The sequence below is a fragment of the Lichenostomus cassidix genome, chromosome 1Ab (genome assembly GCF_008360975.1).
Source record: "Lichenostomus cassidix isolate B80296 chromosome 1Ab, HeHo_3.0, whole genome shotgun sequence".
Lineage (NCBI taxonomy): Eukaryota > Metazoa > Chordata > Aves > Passeriformes > Meliphagidae > Lichenostomus > Lichenostomus cassidix.
The window spans coordinates 1,206,084-1,228,018 of NC_139481.1; the positions used below are offsets into that span (position 1 = coordinate 1,206,084).

The following is a 21,935-nucleotide window of genomic DNA, read 5'->3' on the forward strand; positions in this document are numbered from 1 at the left end:
AGACTTGAAAGGCTTGTGTGTTTCCCTCATTTTTTGTTCTGTCAAGGCTAGGAGCAGATCAGCTGTGGAGAGGAGGAATTCAAGGTTTGTAGCACAGCAGCTTTGGAGGGTTCAGGTCCATGTGTGAGCACTGCTTGGAGAAGCCTCTCCTCAGAGAGGTTAAAAAGGTGCTGGTGCAACATGGTCCATCTTAAGAGCTTTAAGAGAGGAGAATGAAGGTAATTGTAGCTTTCCCTTTTTTTATTAAATAACACCTGAGGTTTACCATCTCTGTGCATCTAAGTTGCATCAGCAGAAGAGGAAGTTTCTGTAGGAACCTCTGGGAATGTTGAGGGTTCAGGTCCTGTTGAGCTTAGTGCCCTCAAAGAAGGGACTTGCTTTCCCATCTGCATTTGCAGAGCTCAGTGTGTGACCAGATATTGTGGCAACAACCTGAGCCAGGAGAGCAGCCAAGTGCACACCATCTGACCCTTGGGTGCTCTTCAGTGTTATTCTGACAGAACCTTTTGGATTTTGGGGCTGTGGTTTGGTTTCTGTTAATTGTCCTTAGTCTTTTTCCCTGTGCCTTCCTCAGAAAACAGCGAGGCAGCTGTGTGTCCCAGTGCTTGAAGACTGAGAGAGAAATCAGAGATACTGCCACGGAAAAACTATTTAAAGGCTAATGAGAGCAGTTACCACTAATGGACTTACAATATCCTAATATTAGACCTAACAGAAGTATTAAGTTGACGAGGTGTTGAAGCAGCACCTTTTTAGTCACATTCTCAGTGTAGCGAAGCTTGTCACAGTTCTGCATGTACCAGCTTGGGGTTTTGGTATTAACCTGAGCTGGGACAGTTGTCAAGAGCCTGAAGAGAACTGTTTTCCAGCTCATGGGGCTGTGGATTCTTGATAAATAGTTGGTTGGCAGGCTGTGTTGCAGGGGTGGAGACTATCAGCTCTGTAGTGTACCTGTTTCATTTCATTTCAGGGTGGTTACTGGATCTCAGAGTGGTTGGGGGGTTTTCTTATGGTTCTTTTAATTGTTTGGGGTTTTTTTGTTATGTTTTGTGGGGGGTTTTTTGTTACTATTTGGCAGGTGATATGCAATATGCTGGCAAAGAAGTCTTGTCGTTTTTTCCGAGGCTTGCCCAACCCTGGGAGCCAGAATTGTTCTGTCTAATGCTAAATTAATTTCTCCCACCCCTTATTGTTCAATCCTCACTTTACAAGCTATTTGAAGAGCAGAGTTTGACCATGTAAGTAATCCCAAGAGGCTGAAGATAAAATCTTAAGTGAAATTGTCAATCAACAAAGGGATTAAGGAATGTTTTCTAAAATGTGCTGGGGTAATAGAAAATCCTGAATGCTCAAGAGGAGAAAAGGCGTGTCAAGACGAAGAAAGGAGAGTAATTTCTAAGAGGCTTAAAGATGACTGTAAAAGCATATTTACTAGGTCTTCTGCTTTTCTAGGGGAATAACAGATGCCACAGTTCAAGAAGTTCCATTTCAAGAATTCCCCCATATTCAGGGGTTCCAGGCTGACTTGGCATAGCCAACAGTGGACATGTGAAGTGCTTCAGTTTAGGGTCATCAGTTCAAACAGAGCCTTGGTCAGCAGTGGAGGAAAGCTGTTGCCACAGGAGGATTTTTAATGAAGTGAGCTGGCATTTTGTCAGGCTCTTAGGGCATGGGTTTCTGAAAAACAACCATAAATGGTGCTTGCAAATAAACTTGGAGTTAAAGAATTAAACAGGTGTCAATGGTAATCTAAAGAAATGAAGTAGGCATGCAGGGAGTAACAGGCATTGAGCACTTGTGCAGCTGATAATGGGGAGTTTATACATTCCTTCATGAACTTCAAATAAGAAAAACTAGTCAGTAAAGTGGTGAGAAACTTCTGACTGCATCATCTACATTTTCACTGTCCAGATAAAAATAGAAACCCATAATGGTAACATTGGTGGATAGGCCAGGACCCAGTAAAGCTGTGCTTTCATGGTCAGAATAGGCAGTCCTTGAGTTCCTTTTGACTCCAGTCACCTTTTTATGTGTACCAAATTACCACTTTTTTTGTTTGCAGTGGCTTTTTCAGAGTCCTGTCTAGCTCTTAACCACTCACCAGAGGTGCTGTTCTGCTGTGCTGACATTGAGGTTGACTTTCCTTTACTGGAGTCCACAGCCAAGTGCTTAATTCCTGGGCAGCACTAAAGACTTTTCCTCTATTGTCCTCTTAGAAGCTTTGCTTGGAGCATCCATGCCCTTCCACCTACCCTTGGATGCTGCCAGGCTTTTTCCCACCTCTGTAGCCACTGCTTGGAGTTTAACCTTGTGGTTTGAGCATGAGGTTATTTCTGAGCAGCTGAGGAAATTGTCTTAGTGTGGTGCAGCAATTGTAAAACACAGTGTTTGCACTGCAATTTTCTTGTTGTCTTTTTCAGCCTTCTCATGTCTTTTTCCACCTCCCCCACCATGCATGGTCTAAGCCAAGCTCTATTCATGCAAACCTAGTTATTCCTCAGGGAAGAAACAACAAATGAAAGTAACTGACCCTGAAGCTTCTTACTGAGGATAGCAATGCTAAAAGCTGTTCTGCCTGGAGATGTGAACTTAAAATAGCTCTCAAACAAAACTGGTTTTTTGTCTTCTCCCTTTTTATCCCAGTCTTGCCACATTGTGGTCAGAAATGGTTTTTTTGGGTTTTTTTAAGTTTATGACAGTTCTGGATATTTTCTTTGACTGAAATCAATGTATACTCTGACATGAAATTATCTGCTATGGGGAGAGAAAAGAAACCAGCTGCCACATCACCAGGTTTCTGTCTGCCCACCACCCTGTGTATGTGTGATGGGGACACAAAAAGGTGATAGTATTCAGTTTTTGCTAAAATTTCTCTCTGTGCTCTAAGAATTTCAGCTGTCTCATGTCTCACTGCTGTTCCAGCTGCCTGCTGTTTTACCTGATTTACCCTTGCCCTTCAAAACACAGATGGGATTCCTGCTTTCCACCTGCACCTCTTTCCCTCCCTGCCAAAGAGAGCAGAGTTTAATGGATGAGCTGAACTCTGCCTGTCCTGCCTTGATGGTAGGTGGTGATGTAAGTGTGCATAATTGAAATGCATCGATTTCCCTGGAGTGCAGAGTTGAAAAGCAGGAGGTTAAGCCAGCAGGATATGTGCTCTTGTTCTAGAGGAACAGTGAAGTAAGGGAGCAAAAATGTTGCTTTGCTGCACCACGTAAGTGACAGCAGCCTCAGCTGAGAATTCAGGAATTGCTTGGAAATGGAGATTTTGTGTTGCAATCAAATAAACTTCCACATAATGAAGGCTTTGTGGAGCCTGTTGTAGCTCTCCTTTAAAATGGTGGTGAGCTGGCAAAAAGTGGGCATTGAAAAAAATGGAGATTAAAGACTTGAAACTGAACACAAACTGAATGACACTAATTGAAATTAATTGTTGCTTTATCTTGTCCAGCACTTTTTCAGTAATCTTTCATCTTGCTGCTTTGAAGAGTAAATAGATTTTATAGTGAGGACAGTATGTGCTTTTCTGGCTGCAGGATTGTTTCCAACGTAACTTGTCTTCCTTTTCCTCTGAAACTTCTCCCTTCTGGATCTTGGGTGTACTTGGTACCTGTAGAACTCAGATTTAATAATGCCACGTGAAAATCCCTGCTGATTTGAACAAGTAAGGTCTAAGCTGGGTTGCCTAGTTGAGTCATAACCTTTTAGAGGATCTGGAGGACCATGTATTTTGGCTCTGGAAAGAAAGATGAAAAATCGTTGTAGAAATGGTAGTTGTTCAAGCTGTGGTTGCCTTTTGCCTGCTTAGGCAAGGCTTAATTAGCTGCTTGCTTGCAAACATACAATAATTGTGATATCTTTAGCTGCTTTGTGGTACAACTTCACCCCATGAAAGACAGAACTTCACAGAAAGCTTACATTTTCCTGAACAAAACATATTCCAGGAGAGCAGGCATGCTCTGGAACTCTGCTCTTTGTGCAGCTTGCTAACTGAAGATGGTAAGTCAGATAGGTTTTCAAGCTGAATTAAAGTAATTTGTAGGAATTAGGTTTTTGACCATATTTTTGATTCAGAGCCATATTGGTAGCTTGCAAGTTTTTCTTTTGTTGAGAGAAACTCTGTAGTGTAAATAAAGTGTAAAAGCTTGTGAAGTGTTGCTCTGAATTCTTAGATAATTAGATGATCACACTAAAATAGAGCAGGTTGTCAGAGCCTAAAGGTTGATCTTTTCCAAGCTGCAGTACACCAATGTATTGTTTGTCACTACAGAAGGGCTGTAATTATGTCTTCTCTTATATTTGCTTTTTTTTTCCCCCCCCTGGTTTTACCTCTGCCTCTCCACATGAAATCCTTGCAAGGAAACATGCCAATCACTTGGCACAGATATTGTATGTTCCCTGTGTCAGGGTTCCAGAAGAAACAGGATCAGGATTGTCTTTTATCTTGTGCTGTAGCTGTGTGGAAGAAGGCTTGAGGGGGAATGTCTTGGGACACTTGAGAAGTCTCAGGTGCTGACCTGTGAACTCAGTGAGATAAATATGTTTTGTCAGGCAGCAGACCAAGAGCTCTGAGAGCACTCATGGAGAGTGGAGGAATATTGTACTTCAAATGTTCTGTCCTTAAGCATGAAACATTATGGTGATTTACATCCCATGAGCTTATTACCCTTGCACAAAAATAAATCTGTGGATATTTGTGTCATTTTCCTGCAAAATTATAGGAAACATAATCTAGACAGCTAAGGCTTAGTCCTCCTGCTATTTTTCTAAAGTAGTCTAATTTTAAATTACTTGAACAACAGACTTCCACAACTTCCCTTGAGTGTGCCAAGTTGATAATAGAGCAAACATTGAGTTTGACTCTGTTCCACAGCAGCCCTGATGTGGGTATGAGCTTCTCTGTGCTGCTTTGTCACAGTTTCTGGTGGCAGCCCTTTGGACTGCTCTAATTGATGTTTCTCCAGAATTTTTTTGGAAGCAAACTAGCTGGAGCTCTAAAAAAGTACAGTTAAGATCCTGGAACAAAATTCTGCTATGCATACAGCTACTATGAGTGCAAGACAAAGGCAGTGATAAATCTACAGGTTTTTAAAACTTGAGTTAAATATGGGGATGTTAAAAGAGCAATTTCTTAAAGGTGCAAGCAAGATGAAATATGTCTGCATTTTTCAGGTGTTTCCTTAAAGCTTCCAGAAGATTTAGTGGGTGGATCCAGACAAATAATTTTTATTCTTTCTTTGACTGTAAAGCAGGCTGGGTTCTTGGCTTTGCTTGTGCAATTTCTAGTTAAACTTAGTGTTAATGCAACTTAAAAAAAAAAAGTCAAACAAAAAAAGAGAACTTGTTTTCCCAGGCATGTCATACTGAGGTGATTGAAACTGTAGATTTTTGGTTTTAAATACTGACATAAATCTTTTCTTCTGCCAAGACCTTGCTGATTTTTAATTTTTTTTCGACTTTCACTGACTTTGAAAACTAAGGGAGATAGTTACATTTCTTACAGCCTCTGCCCTAAGGTGTAAAGATACCCATATCTTTGTGATTTGCATAGAACAGCTGAAGATCCCACAATTGCCTGAGGGATGGATCTCATCTCACCACAAACCTTGTGTTTGTTTTCCTCTTCCATTTCTCTTTTGGTAATTGTCACATCTCTGACCTGAGTGGAGAGGCTGCTTGTGTTAGGTTAACAGGGGAGTTTGCAGCATGGTCTTCAGCTGAAACTCATTTCCAAAATCAAGGGGAAAGGGAAACAAATACCTTTCAGTGGTAGCATGAAATAGATATTTTAGATAAACAGATTTAAGCAAAGCATGGAGCCATGTGTATGGAGATGGTGTTTGCATTGCTGTCACAGCCTGCAGTTATGCATTGACAGGAAGGTTGTGTGGCTGCATTTCCAACCACAGAATTGCTGTTCCTTTCCGCATTATCATCAACTACTTAATAATACCAGCTGATATGGTTGAATAAACCCAGTGAAACCGCAGGACTGGAAGAGAAAGTTGTAAAATTCAGGAACTGGTTTTGATGAACAAGCTTGTTGTCTTTGGCCTTTCTCAAGGTGGAAGTGTCTGTTAGCACTTCTGCTTTGGACATAGGTACTGAATTTTCTCTTGGTCATTTTTGGCTGAAATTGCATTTAAAAGTGCTCTGTTTTAAGAAATGTACATTTCAGTGATAGGAATAAATTTTGAAATTTAAAATGGAAATATATCATGACATAAAACCTGCTAAATAGACTGTATTCCTTGTTCTGCTCTTGCAGTACTATGAATGTAGGAAAAGTCTAACACCTGATTCTTCTGAGATATATTTACAGAGTTTAATTTAGTTCACTTGCCAGTGATGGATAACAGCTTTGCCTTTGGAATCTCCAGTGTCATTCCAGTACAATTATTGGTGATTGAAGTAATTAAGTTTTATAAACTTAGCAATGGGAAGGTAGCAAGTTTTAAAGTTAGGCACCTCTATTCCTTCCAAAATCTTAAAGCCCAATTCAGGGGTTGGTGGGCTTTGAAGGGTTGAATTTTAAGGATTGTAGTAATAATTTGCAGAGCCCTAATATGTGTCCTTGGGAGTGCTTGTGATTTGCTACTTGAGGAGCCAGGTCTCTAAAGAAAAAATCCATAAAATCTGGAATACTTGATGATTTTGAGGCTGCATATGTGCAGGTTTGTGTCTTTAAATGAAAACAATCTTGTTTTTAAAAATAGAATCCCTGCCTTTCCTCTTTATGCCAAGAGAAGGATGAGTATATATGTATGAAATGCAGAAGGAACTCAGTGAATACTTCTACAATCACTAGATGACCTCTTTAAGCTAAAGACTTGATTCAAATTTTGGCTGAAAGTTGTTGGCTGGGATATTTTCTTCCAAGTTTCAGCATAAATGTCTAAGTTTACAAACAAGTCTGCACTGTGACAGGGTAAGGTAATGTGGTAGCTGAATTTAGCCTTGTGCCCTACCTGGGCTGTGTGTGTGTGAGAAGGGAGGCATTTTTTGGTCCTGTGCACTGAGGACACTAGAGGAGTTTTCACATTTTCAGTGCTTGTGGTATTCATGTCTAGACTAAGCCTTTTCTAAGTCTAGACTGGAGTTTTTTCTCTGGAAAAGGCTTAGTGCCTCTTTCCCTGGTTGCCAGAGGATTTGAGTGGAGGTAGTTGTTTTCGAAATAAACACACACAATTGTTTATTTTCTTTTAACAAAAGTTCTTTCTAGTGTAGACCTTTGACTGGAGAATTTGAGTGTTCCAATGAGACTTGTTGAAATGCTCTGTGTGGAAGAGCGTGAAGTGTGTTCTGTGTCACCCAGCATGTCACCTCCAGTGACCATTGCTCAGGAGCTGTTTGCCCCTAGGATCAGCCTTGGCATTTACATGGCTCGTGATTAGTTTCAAGCTGGTCACTGAAAGCACTCTTGCTCAATCTTTCCTGGGCCTTGCCCCTTTCAACTGCTGAGGTGATTAACTTCACTTTTAGCCTGCTGGCTGGAGCACACTTCCAGCTTTGCCCTGGTAATCTCCTCAAATCCTGTCGCCAGACCCTCCTGTCAGGGCAGGGGAGAGAAGGACCCTGGTGTGAGAGAGCTGACCTGCTGGAGGCTGTCCAGCCCCACATGTGTGTGTAATACGTTCCCACTAAACAAGGCTGTTTTAAAATCTGCTCTTCCTGAACCTGTCTTCCCCCATGAGTGACCTTTTCTTTCCTAGTAAAATCACTACTTTTCCCAAGTATGTGTAAGTAGCTACCATGAACTGAGACTAGAAAGAGCTTCTCATTCCAGAGGTGAACCTTATTTTATTGAGCAAGTCCTCTCCATGTCAAAATTAGAATGGCAACTCTGCAAGAGCTAAAGCCTCTTGATTACACCAAAACTGAGCCAGGGTTGTAGGATTCTACAGATAGCTAATATTTTAAATCATATTGATGCGTTGCAGGTCATCCAAAAAGTGGTTTTGTGAAGGCAAAGGTAGATAATTTAAAATTGAGGTGAGACATTTTTGATTCTTCTCTGTACATCGTTACCTTTCCTCACAGCCTTGTAACACTGACAGCACAGGATAAGAGAGTAATCTCTGGCTTTGAACTATCTATTTAAAACCTTGTGGTTCAGCTTCCAGCTGCATAGCTATTCCTTGTTGCCTCACTGCCAGAAAAACAAAGCATGGATTTTTTTAATCTTAATTTTTTTTACTACTAGGTGTGAATATCCTTTTTGATATCAGGTTCCTCCTTCATACTGCAGCTTGTAAGAAATTCACATATTCTGGGTCAACATCTGGACCAACATGACAATCACTTCTTGAGGTTCTCTTCAATGGTATTTTTCTGATTCTGCCAGTGTTTGTTTACTGCAAATTCAGTTGTCACCAAACTTGACAAGTAAGAACTATTTTCGTGAGGGGAAAAGGCAGTTTAGTTAATCCCTTGCACTAGGTATTGCCTTTGTTTAGGAAGTGGAATATAAACTGGGATTCACAGCTTCAATATCATCTACCAGAGAAATTTCATGTGTTCTCTTCATGGGTTAAGCCTCCTTTTGTTTAATGTTCCATTAGGCCTGGGAATAAACACTTGGGTTTGTTTCAGGGTAAGGAGGAAATCTGAGTACCTTATGAGTTTCATGAATATAGGGGAAAAAGTGACTTGCTGCTTTTGGCACCCTTGACTTTACCTTTTAGGGTGATGTGTGCTGGGACTTGAGTGTCTATCCTTTTGTATTGCTTGGTTACATAAAAATTAATCTGCCTGGAGGTTAAATATGCAGGTCTGTCTGTTGCAAGAGATATTATGTTAGTTTTAAAGCATCCCTTGTGACTGCATCCTTGGAAATACTCAAAACCCGACTGGTAGTCCTGAATAACCTGTTTTAGCTGACTCTGCTTTGAGCAGTGGGATCAACCTAGGCAATCTCTAGAGGTCTTTTCCAGCCTTAATTATGCTGTGGTTTTGTGACTCACAATTTCTTAGTTTGACCTACTCCTCAAGTAAGAGTTTTAAACAATATGGATCGGTGCACTTCCCTAATCAACAGCCCAATCAAATTTCCTAACCAAGAAGAGAAAAGGAAACATGGATGCCTTTCTCCCAGAAATGATATGACTTTTTCTGCAACCAAAAACTGCTCTGATGGAGGCTAATGGTGTGGCAGGTTTAATCTTGTCAGGATCACCTTAGTAACCCTGTCAGGGTCACCTCAGCACTGACTGCAGTGCTAAGGTTGTGTGTGTGATGTTTAGTTGTTCAGTGAAAATCAAACTCATTTTCAGTAATGGATTGAGTTTGTTTGCAGGTGTTTTGCATCCACACCTGCCTTGCTGCAGGTAGCTGTTGCAGTGTTGTCAGCTTCTCCCACACATTCCCTACACAGCTTGAAATTCTTCCAGGGAAAGCAGCCCTTAATAGCAAGGTACCTATTTTGTTGAACGTTTTCATTAGGTGTTACCTTGCTCGAAATTTACTTACATAATGTGGTGTAACTAATAAATAGCTCTGTGCTAGAAGTGAACTGCCTTGTCCTCTGGAGTGGAGGAATGTGGGAGTCTCATGCTTAGATCTGCACAGAGTTAGAAAGTGCTGGGTGAGTCCATGTGGGTACCACTGGTGTCGTCTCCAGTGTGTCCTGTGAGTTACTGAAATAACAAAATGTTGAATAACCTCAGGGTTACTGCCCACAGTGTGTAGAGAGATGAGCTCTCCATGCAGTACCCTGGCAGGCTGTTTGCCCCAAAACCAGCAGCTGTGGTGGCTCTGGGGCACTGGGGAGCACTGGAACAGGTACAGTCCAAGCTGCAGAAGGGACCACCTCTGGTACCCAGTGAACAATGCTGTATTATGTTATCAAGGACAGAGTTTCACATTTCATTACAGCTGGATACTGTGAACTTGCTGCTTTGTTCTGTTTCTCTAAGATGCTGCTACATCTCAGTCCATGGCTGTTGATAAATGTGCCAGCAACCTTGCACTGAAGAGATAGACATGTCTAAATACTGATCTTTCTGTTAAACTTGAGATCCTGCTGATCTGCTTAATGGCTGTATTACTGTCAGATCTAAGGAGTTAGCCAGGGGACTAATGAAAGTGAAGTCACTGTTCCACAGCATATGTGGAAAAGGGAAAATCAAACTCATTTAAAATCAGATTAGAGCAATGCTGAATCAACAACGCTGTTGGGGTATTTTAGATATTTCTAAAAGCAATTCAAAGACACAAAATAATTTTTCTTCTTTTGGGATAATGGACTCCTGGGCAGCATATAATATATGCTTGGAGCACTTAGAACAGTACTTATCTCTTAAATTCTCTTATGTAATTTGGTGAACTGATTACACCCGTATAGCTTGTAGTCATCTTACATTCCTTTATTAGCTGTGGGGACACAGATGTGGCATAAATTGCCTGCAGTATTTCTTTGCATAGCATAACTATGCCTTTGAGGGAAAACAACATTCAAATTTCATTTTCCAAAGTAAACAACATGCAGGAGTGTACCAGCAGTTTTCAATATGCTGTTTTCTTGACATTGTATGAACTGCTTTCCCAAATAATTCTGTTACCAACACGGTTTCTGTCAGCCCTATGCACACAGGCAAAATTCTGGGAGTCTCTTGCCACCTTCAGCTTTCAAGGCTGCAGCTCTTTAAAATAGAGGAAGAAGCAAAATTTCATCCATTCTGGCAAGGAAATGGAGTTTCAAATGACAGGGTCACCTCCCTCACACTTCTTCCCACCCCATGAACTTGTCAGAGGACAGAGGGTTTCAGAAATGGCTACAGTATCAGCTGCTTTCACCGGAATTTGTCTTCGTGCAGCCAAGGGCCTTGAACCTGATAATTTTGCACAGCCTTCAATGAGCCTTCAATAAAGCTGATTTGCTTTGCACACATGTTTGCAGTAATGGTTAGGAGCATGTGATTCTGGCTTGGCACATCAGCTGTGCATATATTGTCGTGTCTACATCTATACAATAATATCAGAGTACTTGTGGCTAGCACAGGCTTTTCCCATGAGAATTCTTCTTGTGTTTTATAAATAAAGATAAAGTTTGGATGTTATTGGAACAGTGTCCCAGAACTTGGACGGTGCAGGCCTGGCCAATCAGGCCTGGGGGAAGGCTTCTGACCGACCAATCTGGGTGACTTTTGAAAACTCTATATGTATGATGAAATCAAAACAATAAAGGTCATTCCTTCTTGCCACTGAGAACTGGTGCTTTCTTTACTTTGCTAGCTGCTCAACAGCGACAAGTACTGGACTAGTTTGGAGGCAAATCCTAGGATGTTTCTTTTCAGCCTCAGAAAACTGTATTCTCATAATAAATGTATGCTAGTTCTGGATTGTAGAGGTGGAAGAGCCTAAAGGAATCCCAGAATGGGCAGGAGAGGGATGTACCACACAGCCTATTGTGCCCTTCTCTTCTGAGAACTCATCTGGTCAAATACATTGTGCAGCTATAATTCATAAATACATACAACCTTCCTACCTTTCCAACTCCTAAACTCCCACCCCATTCCCGGCAATATGCAGTTTTTTCCTTTGGAAGCTTAGGAAAAGAAAGCATATCTTAGCCCACAAGAGCTTGATTTGACCTTAGCATAATGAAGCTCAAGGGGAGATGTGGCATTGTCTATAAATATATGTGGGAAGGGAGGGAAAGCTAATGCATAGCTCAGCATCATCACAGGAACAGAGAGGTATAAACTTGGCCTGGAAATTAAAAGAAAGCTATTGATCACGTTGATCATTCTTGCTGACTGAGCCTGAAAGCAGCAGTTGAATGAAGAAGAAGAAAGTACTTAATTTCAGTGTTTCTCTTTGCTAGACATGCCAGCAGCAGCCTATTGGTACTGTCACTGCGAAAGTCACAAGTGACCTGCAGTCTCTCATGCCCCTTCTCCTTGCTGTGTTTAAAGCATTTTGGAAAAGGGTCATTCTGGCTAGTGCTCAAATACAGGATGTTATGGAATAAGAGATTATGGAAATGACACAGTTGGAGTCCAAGGTCCAGAAGTGAATCATCTGCCAGTGGAAATGCTGGGCTGCCCTATGAGACAGATCCTGGCCTGTGAGCAGCACAGTAGCAAAGCTGTGCCTCAGTCCTGTCAAACCATGCTGGGCAGGAGTTGCACAGTGCAGTCTGTGAGCATGGAGAGCTTTGTCTGTTCAGGAGGTGCATCAAAAGTGATTGTGGGTCCCTTGCTGAAGGCTCTCAGACCCACATTGAGCAAAGGGAATGCTCATGCCCCTTGTAGGGCTGCTTTCTCTACCAGATATTCCCAGCTGAACCTTCTAGCTATCCACCTCAGACCCCCAGATACCCTTGCAGAGGGATGGCCTTTGTCCAAAGGAGAATGGAATTAAAAAGACTACACAGAACAGTCCTTGAGGATGAAAGACAAAGAAAAGCTTTTATGTGTCCTTGCTACTAGGAACAAATTCTGCTGATGGCATCCTTACACTTAGGTTGGATTTAATCTCTGACTAATTCGTACCAAGTCTTTTCATGTCCCCAGCAGTGCAGCTGTATTTGAGGAGTCTGGTGACGTCTGCCTCTGGAAGTGATGAGTGCCATCTCATTCCAGGAGCTGCTCGCCAAAGCCTCGGGGAGAGGAGAGTAAATCACAGAACCACCTCCACCTCTTTCCTCTAACTGATTTCCTAACAGATTTTGTTCGCTCCAGGCACGGAGCTTGGCAGGTCTGTGCTGAGAGAGGATCCTGTGGGTTCCACGGCTGCAGGGAAATCGCTATCTGGGCAATTGAAACTGCTCCGTGTTTGCTGAGAGTCAAATGTCCAGCCAAGTGGGGAAGGTGCTGCCTGCTTACTATTTATAGCCTGGCTAACAATATGTGCAATTGCTATTAGCTGATAGCCAGAGCTGAGAGTTTGATGTTGTGAACTTTGGTTTTGCTATTCTCTACCTACAGTTTTGATTACTTTTCAAGATTCTAGTATATTTTGTAGCATGAGAAAATGTAATCTCTTTATTCTGTCTGTTTCTCAAAGTTGAACCAAAAGGCTGAGCTGCTTGCAATACATTACTGTCTCCTGGTGAAAGCTTTCCTTTTACCTATGAGCAAAATGAGTGATAGGAAGCATTAGACACATCAGATTGTGTAATAGAGACAAACTTTCATTAAGTTGCTAGATTTGATCAGTTGTCACTTGATGGTCTCACAGTTTGTTAGTTGCTAAGGGCTGGATTTTGCTTTGCTTTTTCAAATTATTATCATTACTGAGGATTGTGGAGCATGCCAGAGTGCAAAGGGTTGGTATTCTTATCTTGGGAAGAGGGAAGATTTATGTGAGTAAATTTATTGAGGGTTAATACTAAACTAAGTTTAAAATACTGTCAAGAATTCCAAGATGTAAGCACAGTAAGAGTATTTCGAGGAAAGTCTGGGACAAAGACTTCTTTTCCCTCTGAAAATCAAGTCATGTCTACAGGAATGCAGCCTGTGAGAGGTTATAGAGGAGGTTTGTGGGATGTGTGAAACAGACCTCAAACAAATGATCTAATTTATGAAATAGAAGTTGTAGGATTGTTGTGTGGGTGTGTTGTCTTCCTGTGACAAATGGGGATTTAGCATTGTGTCCATTGAACATGTTCAGTATCTCTCCTTTCATCTAGAAGCCCCATGCCTTTAGAGTCTAACAAATAAGTTTTACTGTAAAAATGAGATGTAACTCTGTAGTGAACCTGACAAAAAATATAAGTCAAACCATGATGGAAAGTAGTCTCCTGGTTCCTTTCAAATCCTGCTTGGTGCCCTGTTCAGACTCTGCTCTTGCTGAGGTGTGTAATTCTCCACCTCTGCAAAATGAAATTAAATTGCTTAATTGTATATTAGACCATAATATACAATTAGTGACTGATGTGGGAGGGTAGTACATGGCTGTGGTAGCCTGCAGAGAATTAAGAAACAGCCTGATCTAACCTAGATCAAGTTTGTTGTTGCCATTTCTGATTTTAGATGCATAGGCAGACTGCAGAGCACATATTTCTGTGCATTACTTGGAAGGAAAAAGGAAAGCTGGAGTAGTGGTTTGAATTACAGCAGCAGGGTACACCCATGAGAGGTTATAAACATGCTGTGGGGTTTTCTTTGGCAGCAGTGAAGCTGGAGGGTGTCTGCTGGGAGAGCTGGGGGCTCACTGGCCATGCATGGGCTGGGGACAGTGGCAGGTGGGGACATGGAGTAGCTGGGATGTAGAGTGACAGATGACCAGTGACCTCATCTGCAGGTGAGTCCATGAGATGCTGTTCCTGGTTGGACTTTTCTTGTTAAAGGAAAGGAGGTGACAGTTCTGGAGGTCTGGGTCTAAAGTCCAGTTTCTTAGGTGTTATGGGTTTTTTTTTTTCAGTTCTGCATGTATATTTTATGTGGTAATTATACAAGCTAAGGTTGCACCCATGGGTTATAGCATGGTCCCAACCCTTCCTGAACTTGTCCTAGAATAAAGCTTGGGATTTGTTTTGTTTTTCAAGTTCACCAGTCTCTAAATGAAGTGGTTTGTGGGTTGGAGAAATCTTTATAGCTCTTTTATTCAAATGTCTATTAACTTAGATTTCTTGGCTCTCAAAAGAGTTTTGCAAGGTGTATATAGGGAAGAAGATTCCAAAATTTTGAACATCCTCTGCTTTCTCTAATCAGTCTTCCTCCACAGATAAAAGTAATACATCCACTAAGTAATCTGTAATCTGCTTGAACTGCTCTGTGTAGGGGATTTGTGCTGCCATACCTAGCTGACTGTGTGAGAATGGTGAAATTAGGAATCTTCTGATCCTGTTTTCTAACTCCCTTGTCCTCCACCACTTCCTTTCAGGAAGTGCCTGCCTCTTTTCCACACCCATAACAGCTGAGAGTTGGAAGCAGCACAAATAAATCTTGCTTTCCCATGTTCATTTTCTTCTGTCTGTAGCTGGAACATTTGTTTTGTGAGAGTCTGGATTTGCCAAACCACTGAGGAGTGAGCCTTGGAGTTAAAAGTCTAAGCATCAATCAGCTGGTTAAAATAAATGTTGGCACAAATGGCCAGACTTTGAGTTTGCTTCTGAGGGGCTAAATGTTCCTCTTGATGACTGACCCAAGTGAAGGTGGCTTTGGTAAATTCAGCCTCCTTTGGATCCTGTGACTCTAGGTGATTTGTAATCTTTGACCTATGGAAGAGGGAATTTCAGAATCACAGAATCAATTAAGTTGGAAAAGACCTCTGAGGTCACCAAGTCTGACCTGTGACTGAACACCACTGTGTCAACCAGACCATGGCACTCAGTGCCACGTCCAGCCTTGCCTTAAATACCTCCAGAAATGTGTCAGATGGGGTCAAAAGCTGATAGATCTTGCCTTGCTAAGGCAACCAATTTGTTTTACTCCCATTTGAAGTCACAGAAATAAAGTTTTGTGAAAGTGTCATTCTGGTAATTTAGGAGCCTTTTTTGTTGTTTTTTAAATAGGCCCTTTCCTTGGTTTATTAGTGTTTGCAGAACTCCAGGGAAGTCCAGCTTGTAAAACTGGCTGGGAACTAACTTTAGGATGGATTTCTATGTTAAAATGTAACATCAGGAGTAGCTTCAGAACACTTCAGGTGAGGGAATGATATCAGCTTTGCTGCTCTATTACATGGTGGTGTGAGAATGACGCCTGTCCTGATGTCCTACTGTTATTCCCTTATCATCCTATGAGGGGACAGCTACCTCTTCCTTGGTATAATTTCCTTTTTTTTCTTCCAGAGAAAAGCATTGATCTGTTTCTTGGTCTGTTTCTTTGTTAGTATTCATTCAGTGTGGGGAATGCTGTGATCAAAGAGTTGTGTATGACAGCAGCAGCAAAGTGTGCTTTTTGAGTTCATGTAGATAAAAGGTTGTATTTTGTAGGTCAAATGCTTTCAGTAGTTGTGTTGAGGCATTGAAAAAATGGTTAGTAATAACCAACATACACATTTTCCTTTGTACCTTGATGTGAATTTGGGAAAAATATTTTCTGTAACTGCTTCTATATTTGTATATTTCCATGTTCTTGGATATAATTAGCATTTCTTGTCAAGTCATTACCAGGTTGAGTTTTCCTTGACATGAGAATTCCATGAACTGTTCCTGTATGTGCTAAGAACAGGTTCTTGTACTCGCAGCCAAGTGCATATTTGGTTTCTCTTTCTCCCACTTTAGGGCTAGCTTTGGAGGGAGTGTAGACAGGAAGGAGGTGAAGACCCAAAAGATTCCTCTCATATATGGTGGGCAGAACCACACCAAATCAAGTTTTATGAGTTTATTAAAACACAGTTTTTTGGCAGCTTTTTTGCTTGGGTCTTGAATGTTGTGAATGGGAACAGATCTAAATACCATTTTAAAACAAACCGTGGACAGTGCTGACGTGCCCCTTTTCCATCTGGTTAAAAGGGAAGCTGCAAACAATGGCAACCACGCCTTTGTCCTCCTGCTTTGATTTTTGGTCTGCATAATATGGAGCTAAAACAGTTGCCAGTTTTGGCTTTAGCTTTCCTTGTCAAAATTGTCCTCTTTTTGCCATCTGTTCCACAGTCTTGCCACTGCCCTAAAGCTGCACTTCTTGATACCTGTGATCACTTAGAAAATCATGAACATATTGTAGCCAAGTCTATTTCTTCTGTTTTAGCCGAAAGTAAAAGAAATTAAATCTTGGAAATGAAAACAGTGTTTTCATTTGTTGGAATAAAGATTTTTTTTTTTTTACGTGGCTTCCTAAAGAAGAGAGGCTTACAGGATTGAGCCATTTGTTCATCTGCTTTTCAGTTCATCCTTAATAACTTTTGAACAATTTCATCCAGATTCAATGAGGAATGAGAGTCTCAAAGGTAATTGGTTTCCTACAAGAAAACTGGAGGCTGGTGGAGGAGAGAGACAAAAATAGGTGTCCCCACTGTCTGCAGCATAAGCTTAACTATAATCTGTGCTTAGGCTTTTGCTAGCCAAGTTGTGAGTGTGTCCTGGCTGCCTGGGCACTGCAGTGATCTTGGAGTTTCCAGAGCATTTTACTGAGTCTAGCTTAGGCAGAAGCTGAGGGGCCTTGAAAGGGAGACGAGGGCACAGGGAATGTGGCTGGGGAGCAGTTTTATGGTCATGGACTGATTTGCTTTCAGATTCCATCTGGTATTAGTGCTGCTTCTCGATGTCTGACTTCTCAGAGGTTTGTCTGTCAAGGGTGCATCTGTGGTGTTTGCCTGGCTGAGAAATAACTCAGGTGTAAGAAAGCATTTACATTGTGCTCCGAAAAACTCAGCATTCTGAAGTGCAGCTGGGCAGTTACTTTGGCAAGTGTCTTATTCACTCCTGGTTTAGTCTAGAGGGAACAAGCTGTGAATGTAGATAGAATTAACTCAGTAATTTCTGATGGGAAAAAAATTGCTGAAAAATACATTCCTGTAGTATTTTATTTTTTTCCCAGGCTCAAGGCATTGTTTGAATGAACAGTTTAAACAGAATTAGGATGGCGATGTAAAGGGGATGGTGGCTCCTATAATGGGGGTTTGTCAGAAATATACAAGCCCTGCATTTGCAACACTTGCTGCAGAACTTCAATTTGTACAACCAGATTCATTACGTGTAGAATTTGCAAAATCTCTTATCTCTTGCCTTTGGCAGAAGTAGGGCACTGGGCTTTCTTTCTCGTCTATGCATTTGATAAAATATTCATATTCCCGCATCTGTGGTGACTGTGGGAAGGAACCACCTGGAATTATTCACTGCCTGCATCTCTGTTTTCCACTGGTTTCTTTTGTCCTGGGCAAGTGCTGGAGATCCTGAGGGTACTTGGAGCCATGAGTCAGTGACAACCTCCTGCTATTATTGTAAATAGCAACGTGAACACTGTTCTTGCATGCGTTTTTCCAAGGGCTTTGTCTTCCTCGCCAAGGAATTCGCAGAGCTTCTGAGTCAGCAATCAGCTGCCTCGAGACAAAACATGCAGGATACTGCAGACTGGCAGAGCAGCCAGCGAGGCACACAAGTACCCTGGAAACCTGGCAAATCATTCTTGCCTCCTGTAATCTCCACGTTCTCTGACGTGTTGCTCGTGGGTTCCAAGGGCTTGGGGTGTTTACACCAGGAATGCAGAGTTCTAGGGAGTGACCTAATGTGGTGACTGAAGGCTCAGTGTTTCACCTGTGGGCATAACTGATTTCCCAGGCTGTGTGAAATGGGATTTCAGCAGAGCTGCCCCGCTAAGGTGCCCCTCAGGATGTGCTGCATTCTGCACGTTTGGCTCCTGCCTTGGCAAACCTTGGGCACAGAGCAGTAATTCTTAGGGTCAAAGTCAGACTGTATGCTGCAGTATAACCCGTTGTTGTACTGTGACTTCTGTAAGAACTTCTGTTTTTAAAAACTACCAGTTGGTGGCTGCATGTAAAGGTTTCCAGGTCTCCTTTGCTATTTCTAAACATAAACAATAAATACCATGTTAGGCTGAAAAGCAGGAGGGCCCAAATAAACTGCTGCAGAGCTGTCATATGGGAGGGGAAGAGACATGAGCTGTAATGTTTGGCTTGGCTTCCTGTCTGCTGGAAGCAGGAAAAGAGCTGGTGAGAATCTAAAAGGTTTTATCCAAGTCCACATATTTCCTATTTTACCTTAATAACCTTTGCTAAAAAACAAAGGGCAAAAAGCACCTCAGAAGTGCTTTCACTTCTATCGTTCCTGCATACGTTCCCATGCTGACTTCCTATCTGAAGGCAAACAGAATTATTTGTTCTTAGAGAGCAGGGTAGACTAAGGTCTAGTCTATGTATGTACTTAGTATTACGAATTAAAGGAAGAAAAAGGTTTATTGTATATAGAAGACTTCATGTGACATCTGCCTATTTACTTCTCTGCTCTCCATGCAGAATGGGTTTTGATAAAACTTCCAAGGCACTGGCTCAGGTTAAAGTGTTTTGTGGTTTAACAGAGATGTGCCACTGTCTGCAGTGAGGCTCAGTGAGCTCTGGAAAGCTCTGCTTCAGTCAGCTTGGGCAGAAATCCTCAGCATATCAATCAGTTGACTTAAGACTGACTGAGAATCTGTGCTCAGTTCAGCAGGCTTAGACAAACTTTTGGAAAGAAAAGAGCAAGTGAAGTTACACTTTCTTCTTTTTATTTTCTAGGTTAATAATGCTTGTAAGCCAGAGGTAAAAGTGGCTCAGCGGAGCAGCACCGGCAAGTCTGGCAGACTGGAGAGCACAGCTGCCCCCCTGGGCAGCTGCCAAGTGTGAAGCATGGAGGAAAGCAAGAACGAGAAGGTGAACCAGGCTCATGTTCTCTTCGACAGATTTGTCCAGGCTTCCACCTGCAAGGGGACTCTCAAGGCTTTCCAAGAGCTCTGTGACTACCTAGAACTCAAGCCCAAGGACTATCGTTCCTTCTATCACAAACTCAAGTCCAAGCTCAATTACTGGAAAGCCAAAGCCTTGTGGGCCAAATTGGATAAAAGAGGAAGCCATAAGGACTACAAGAAGGGGAAAGCATGCGCCAACACGAAGGTAAGGCTTTGGTCACCATGCTGCAGGCAGCTATTGCCCAGTGTGTCTCTGCAATACACACCAAAAGTGCATGGATGTGGGGAGATGTTGCCTCGTGTCACTATAAACCCAGGGAAGTTTCAGGAATGTTCTCACATTTGTAATATAGCCACAATTTTGGCATTTGTTTAGCAATCAGAAATTCTGCTACCAGATTTGACTGCTCACCTGGATATTTGTGGTTTTTTCAGGAGAAGCAGCTTGCAAGTTCTTAGGTTTTTGTGTTTTTGTGGCATAGGTCCTATAGACAGCTTGGAAAAATCTTAATTGGTAAATCTTTAATCTTGGTAGAGTTTCTTTTGCATTTTGACAGTAACAGGAATGTGTGCTGTTGGAGTCTAGATACAAAATATGCATGTTTGGAAATTTCCAGTTTTCATTTGAAAATTCTCATGACTCTCTCAAGAAAACTGAACTTTTCTGCCAATTTGGCAAAATAATCTATTTCCCATTATTTAGAAAGTGATCATTTATACTCTAGGTTCAAAGAAAAAAACATGCTGTGGAAACTCATGCCAGTTCTTTTTAAAAGGCTGGTATGTGTGGTATTCAGTGCAGGAATTCCTGCTTTTACACACACACACACAGAGTATTTTACTTTTTTTTTTGAGCTGAATTATTGTGACCTAGCATTTATGTGCTGCACCCTGTTGGACAGTGCAGTTTGAAAGCAGTTCTTTATAATAATTTTTCAAAATGTGATTAGAACAGGTTGGTTTTGTAACCATATCAAGCACTCTTCTTTTTTCAAAAGGGGCTAATAGTGCAGAATATGATAAAATTAGAACAGAATTTTTTTCATCATTGAGGACGATAGAAGTACAATCCTGTATTTGTTAACACTGTGGAAAAGGTTGGTTCAGTGATAGAGATGAAACATTAAAGAAGAGATTTAATGGGAGAATAAGCGAATAGTGCTTAATTGTGAGAGCATATGAAAATCCTTCTGTGAGTGGAGGGTGACATCCATCTATGAAAGGCATTCAGAAAATTGAGTGTGACATTTATCTCGAAGGGAAGTGGTGAGCTGAATTTAGAAGGACATTAGAGCTCCATTTGGTCGTGTTGGGCTTGAATTAACAACCAGGCAGCACTAGGAAATGTCAGAAAGGTAGAGATTTTAGCTTGGCCAAAAAGTAGGCAACTCTTGAGATGGAGAAGTTCTGTGAATTGACAGTAGTGACAAAGCTGATTGAAACAGTGTCTCTGGATGAGGTGATGCAACGACAGCCTGAGTGATGAGAGAGAAACCTCAGAACCTGCTGGTGTTGGTGTGAAGGAGCACAGTGATGGGGGTGGGCAATGACTGCAGTGAACATACTTTTTAAACTAAATTTCACTATGTATTCTTCTTATATTTTCACATATGTTTATATTAATTTTTTGTTTCCTATCCTCCTAGTATCTGCCATTACATGTTTATGTATAATTCCTAAGAGATAATCATAACTGTTCAAAGCAGAGGCCTTTTGAGAACTGAATTGTGCCTGATTTGATGTTTCCTAACTCACTTAGCTTTATATTGGTAATGTTTAATGTAATTTGCAAATGCTGATTAAAAGGTACAGCAATTTAAGTGAGCATGTGGAGATGGTAGAATTTAAATAAAGATTAGGGTTTTATCCATGTCAGAACAGAAGTCAGTAATTTCTTTAGGAAGCCTGGTTTCTATACACTTGAACATAATCCAGTTCTGAGGTCTTCCTGCTTTGTAGGATAGCTCTTAATTGCCCATTTAAAAATTGTTCAGGGCTGAGGTGCTGTGCCTGGAATTGGGCAGTTTGTGTACATGGCCAACATCCAGGCTAACGAGAATTCAGATAATCAGAGTTCATGAAAGCAAGTCTTGGACGTGATGGGTTGTTCAAATGTAAATAGTTACAAATGGAGCTCTCTCTTCATTGGTTATACAGAGAATACAGCATTTCAGTTTGCATTTAATGTTCCATTACCATGGCGTTGTTACTGGAAATTTAATATAATCTGTGTGAAAGATCTTGAGCAAGAAGTGTTTTTGAAGGGTGAGACAGCTTCAGTGCAGGGGTTTGCAGCAATTGCTTGGAGTCATCGAGGGGAAAGGGAGCAAGGAATAACAGTAGCTGCCTTTATTTGGCTGTATTTGGCATCTCATGTAGTTACTGCTGCCTGAGAGTATCAGAAGGTGGTTTTTTATGAGACATCTGAAACTTGAAGAAGCATTAGAGGTGGAAAAGAATATTTTCTTCTATTTTTAAATGTGCTTAAAAGTTATGTTTTATAACAACATGATTTAGTGTTTTTGTGATAGTATTAAAAAAAGGCAACTTTGACTATGAATTGCTCCACTGAATATTTTACATTCAAAACATCTAGAATCTTAAACATAATCTAAATGCTTTTAACCACATTCTACTATGAGGGCA

General features: G+C 41.3%; 1 protein-coding gene across 30 annotated transcripts in view; it reads left to right on the plus strand.

The window, feature by feature from the left end:
* The window catches only part of MICAL3 (microtubule associated monooxygenase, calponin and LIM domain containing 3), a 147,254-nt gene that overhangs the window by 39,228 nt on the left and 86,091 nt on the right, over positions 1-21,935 (plus strand). For 29 of the 30 annotated variants that reach the window (XM_085049285.1, XM_085049284.1, XM_085049292.1 and 26 more), the window contains exon 2: positions 19,120-19,494. In XM_085049285.1, coding sequence (XP_084905411.1) covers positions 19,231-19,494 — 264 coding nt within the window. In that variant the 5' untranslated portion in view covers positions 19,120-19,230. Of the gene's footprint in view, positions 1-14,139; positions 14,248-19,119; positions 19,495-21,935 lie in introns of those variants that run through there. The other variant, XM_085049286.1, reaches the window with a different exon arrangement.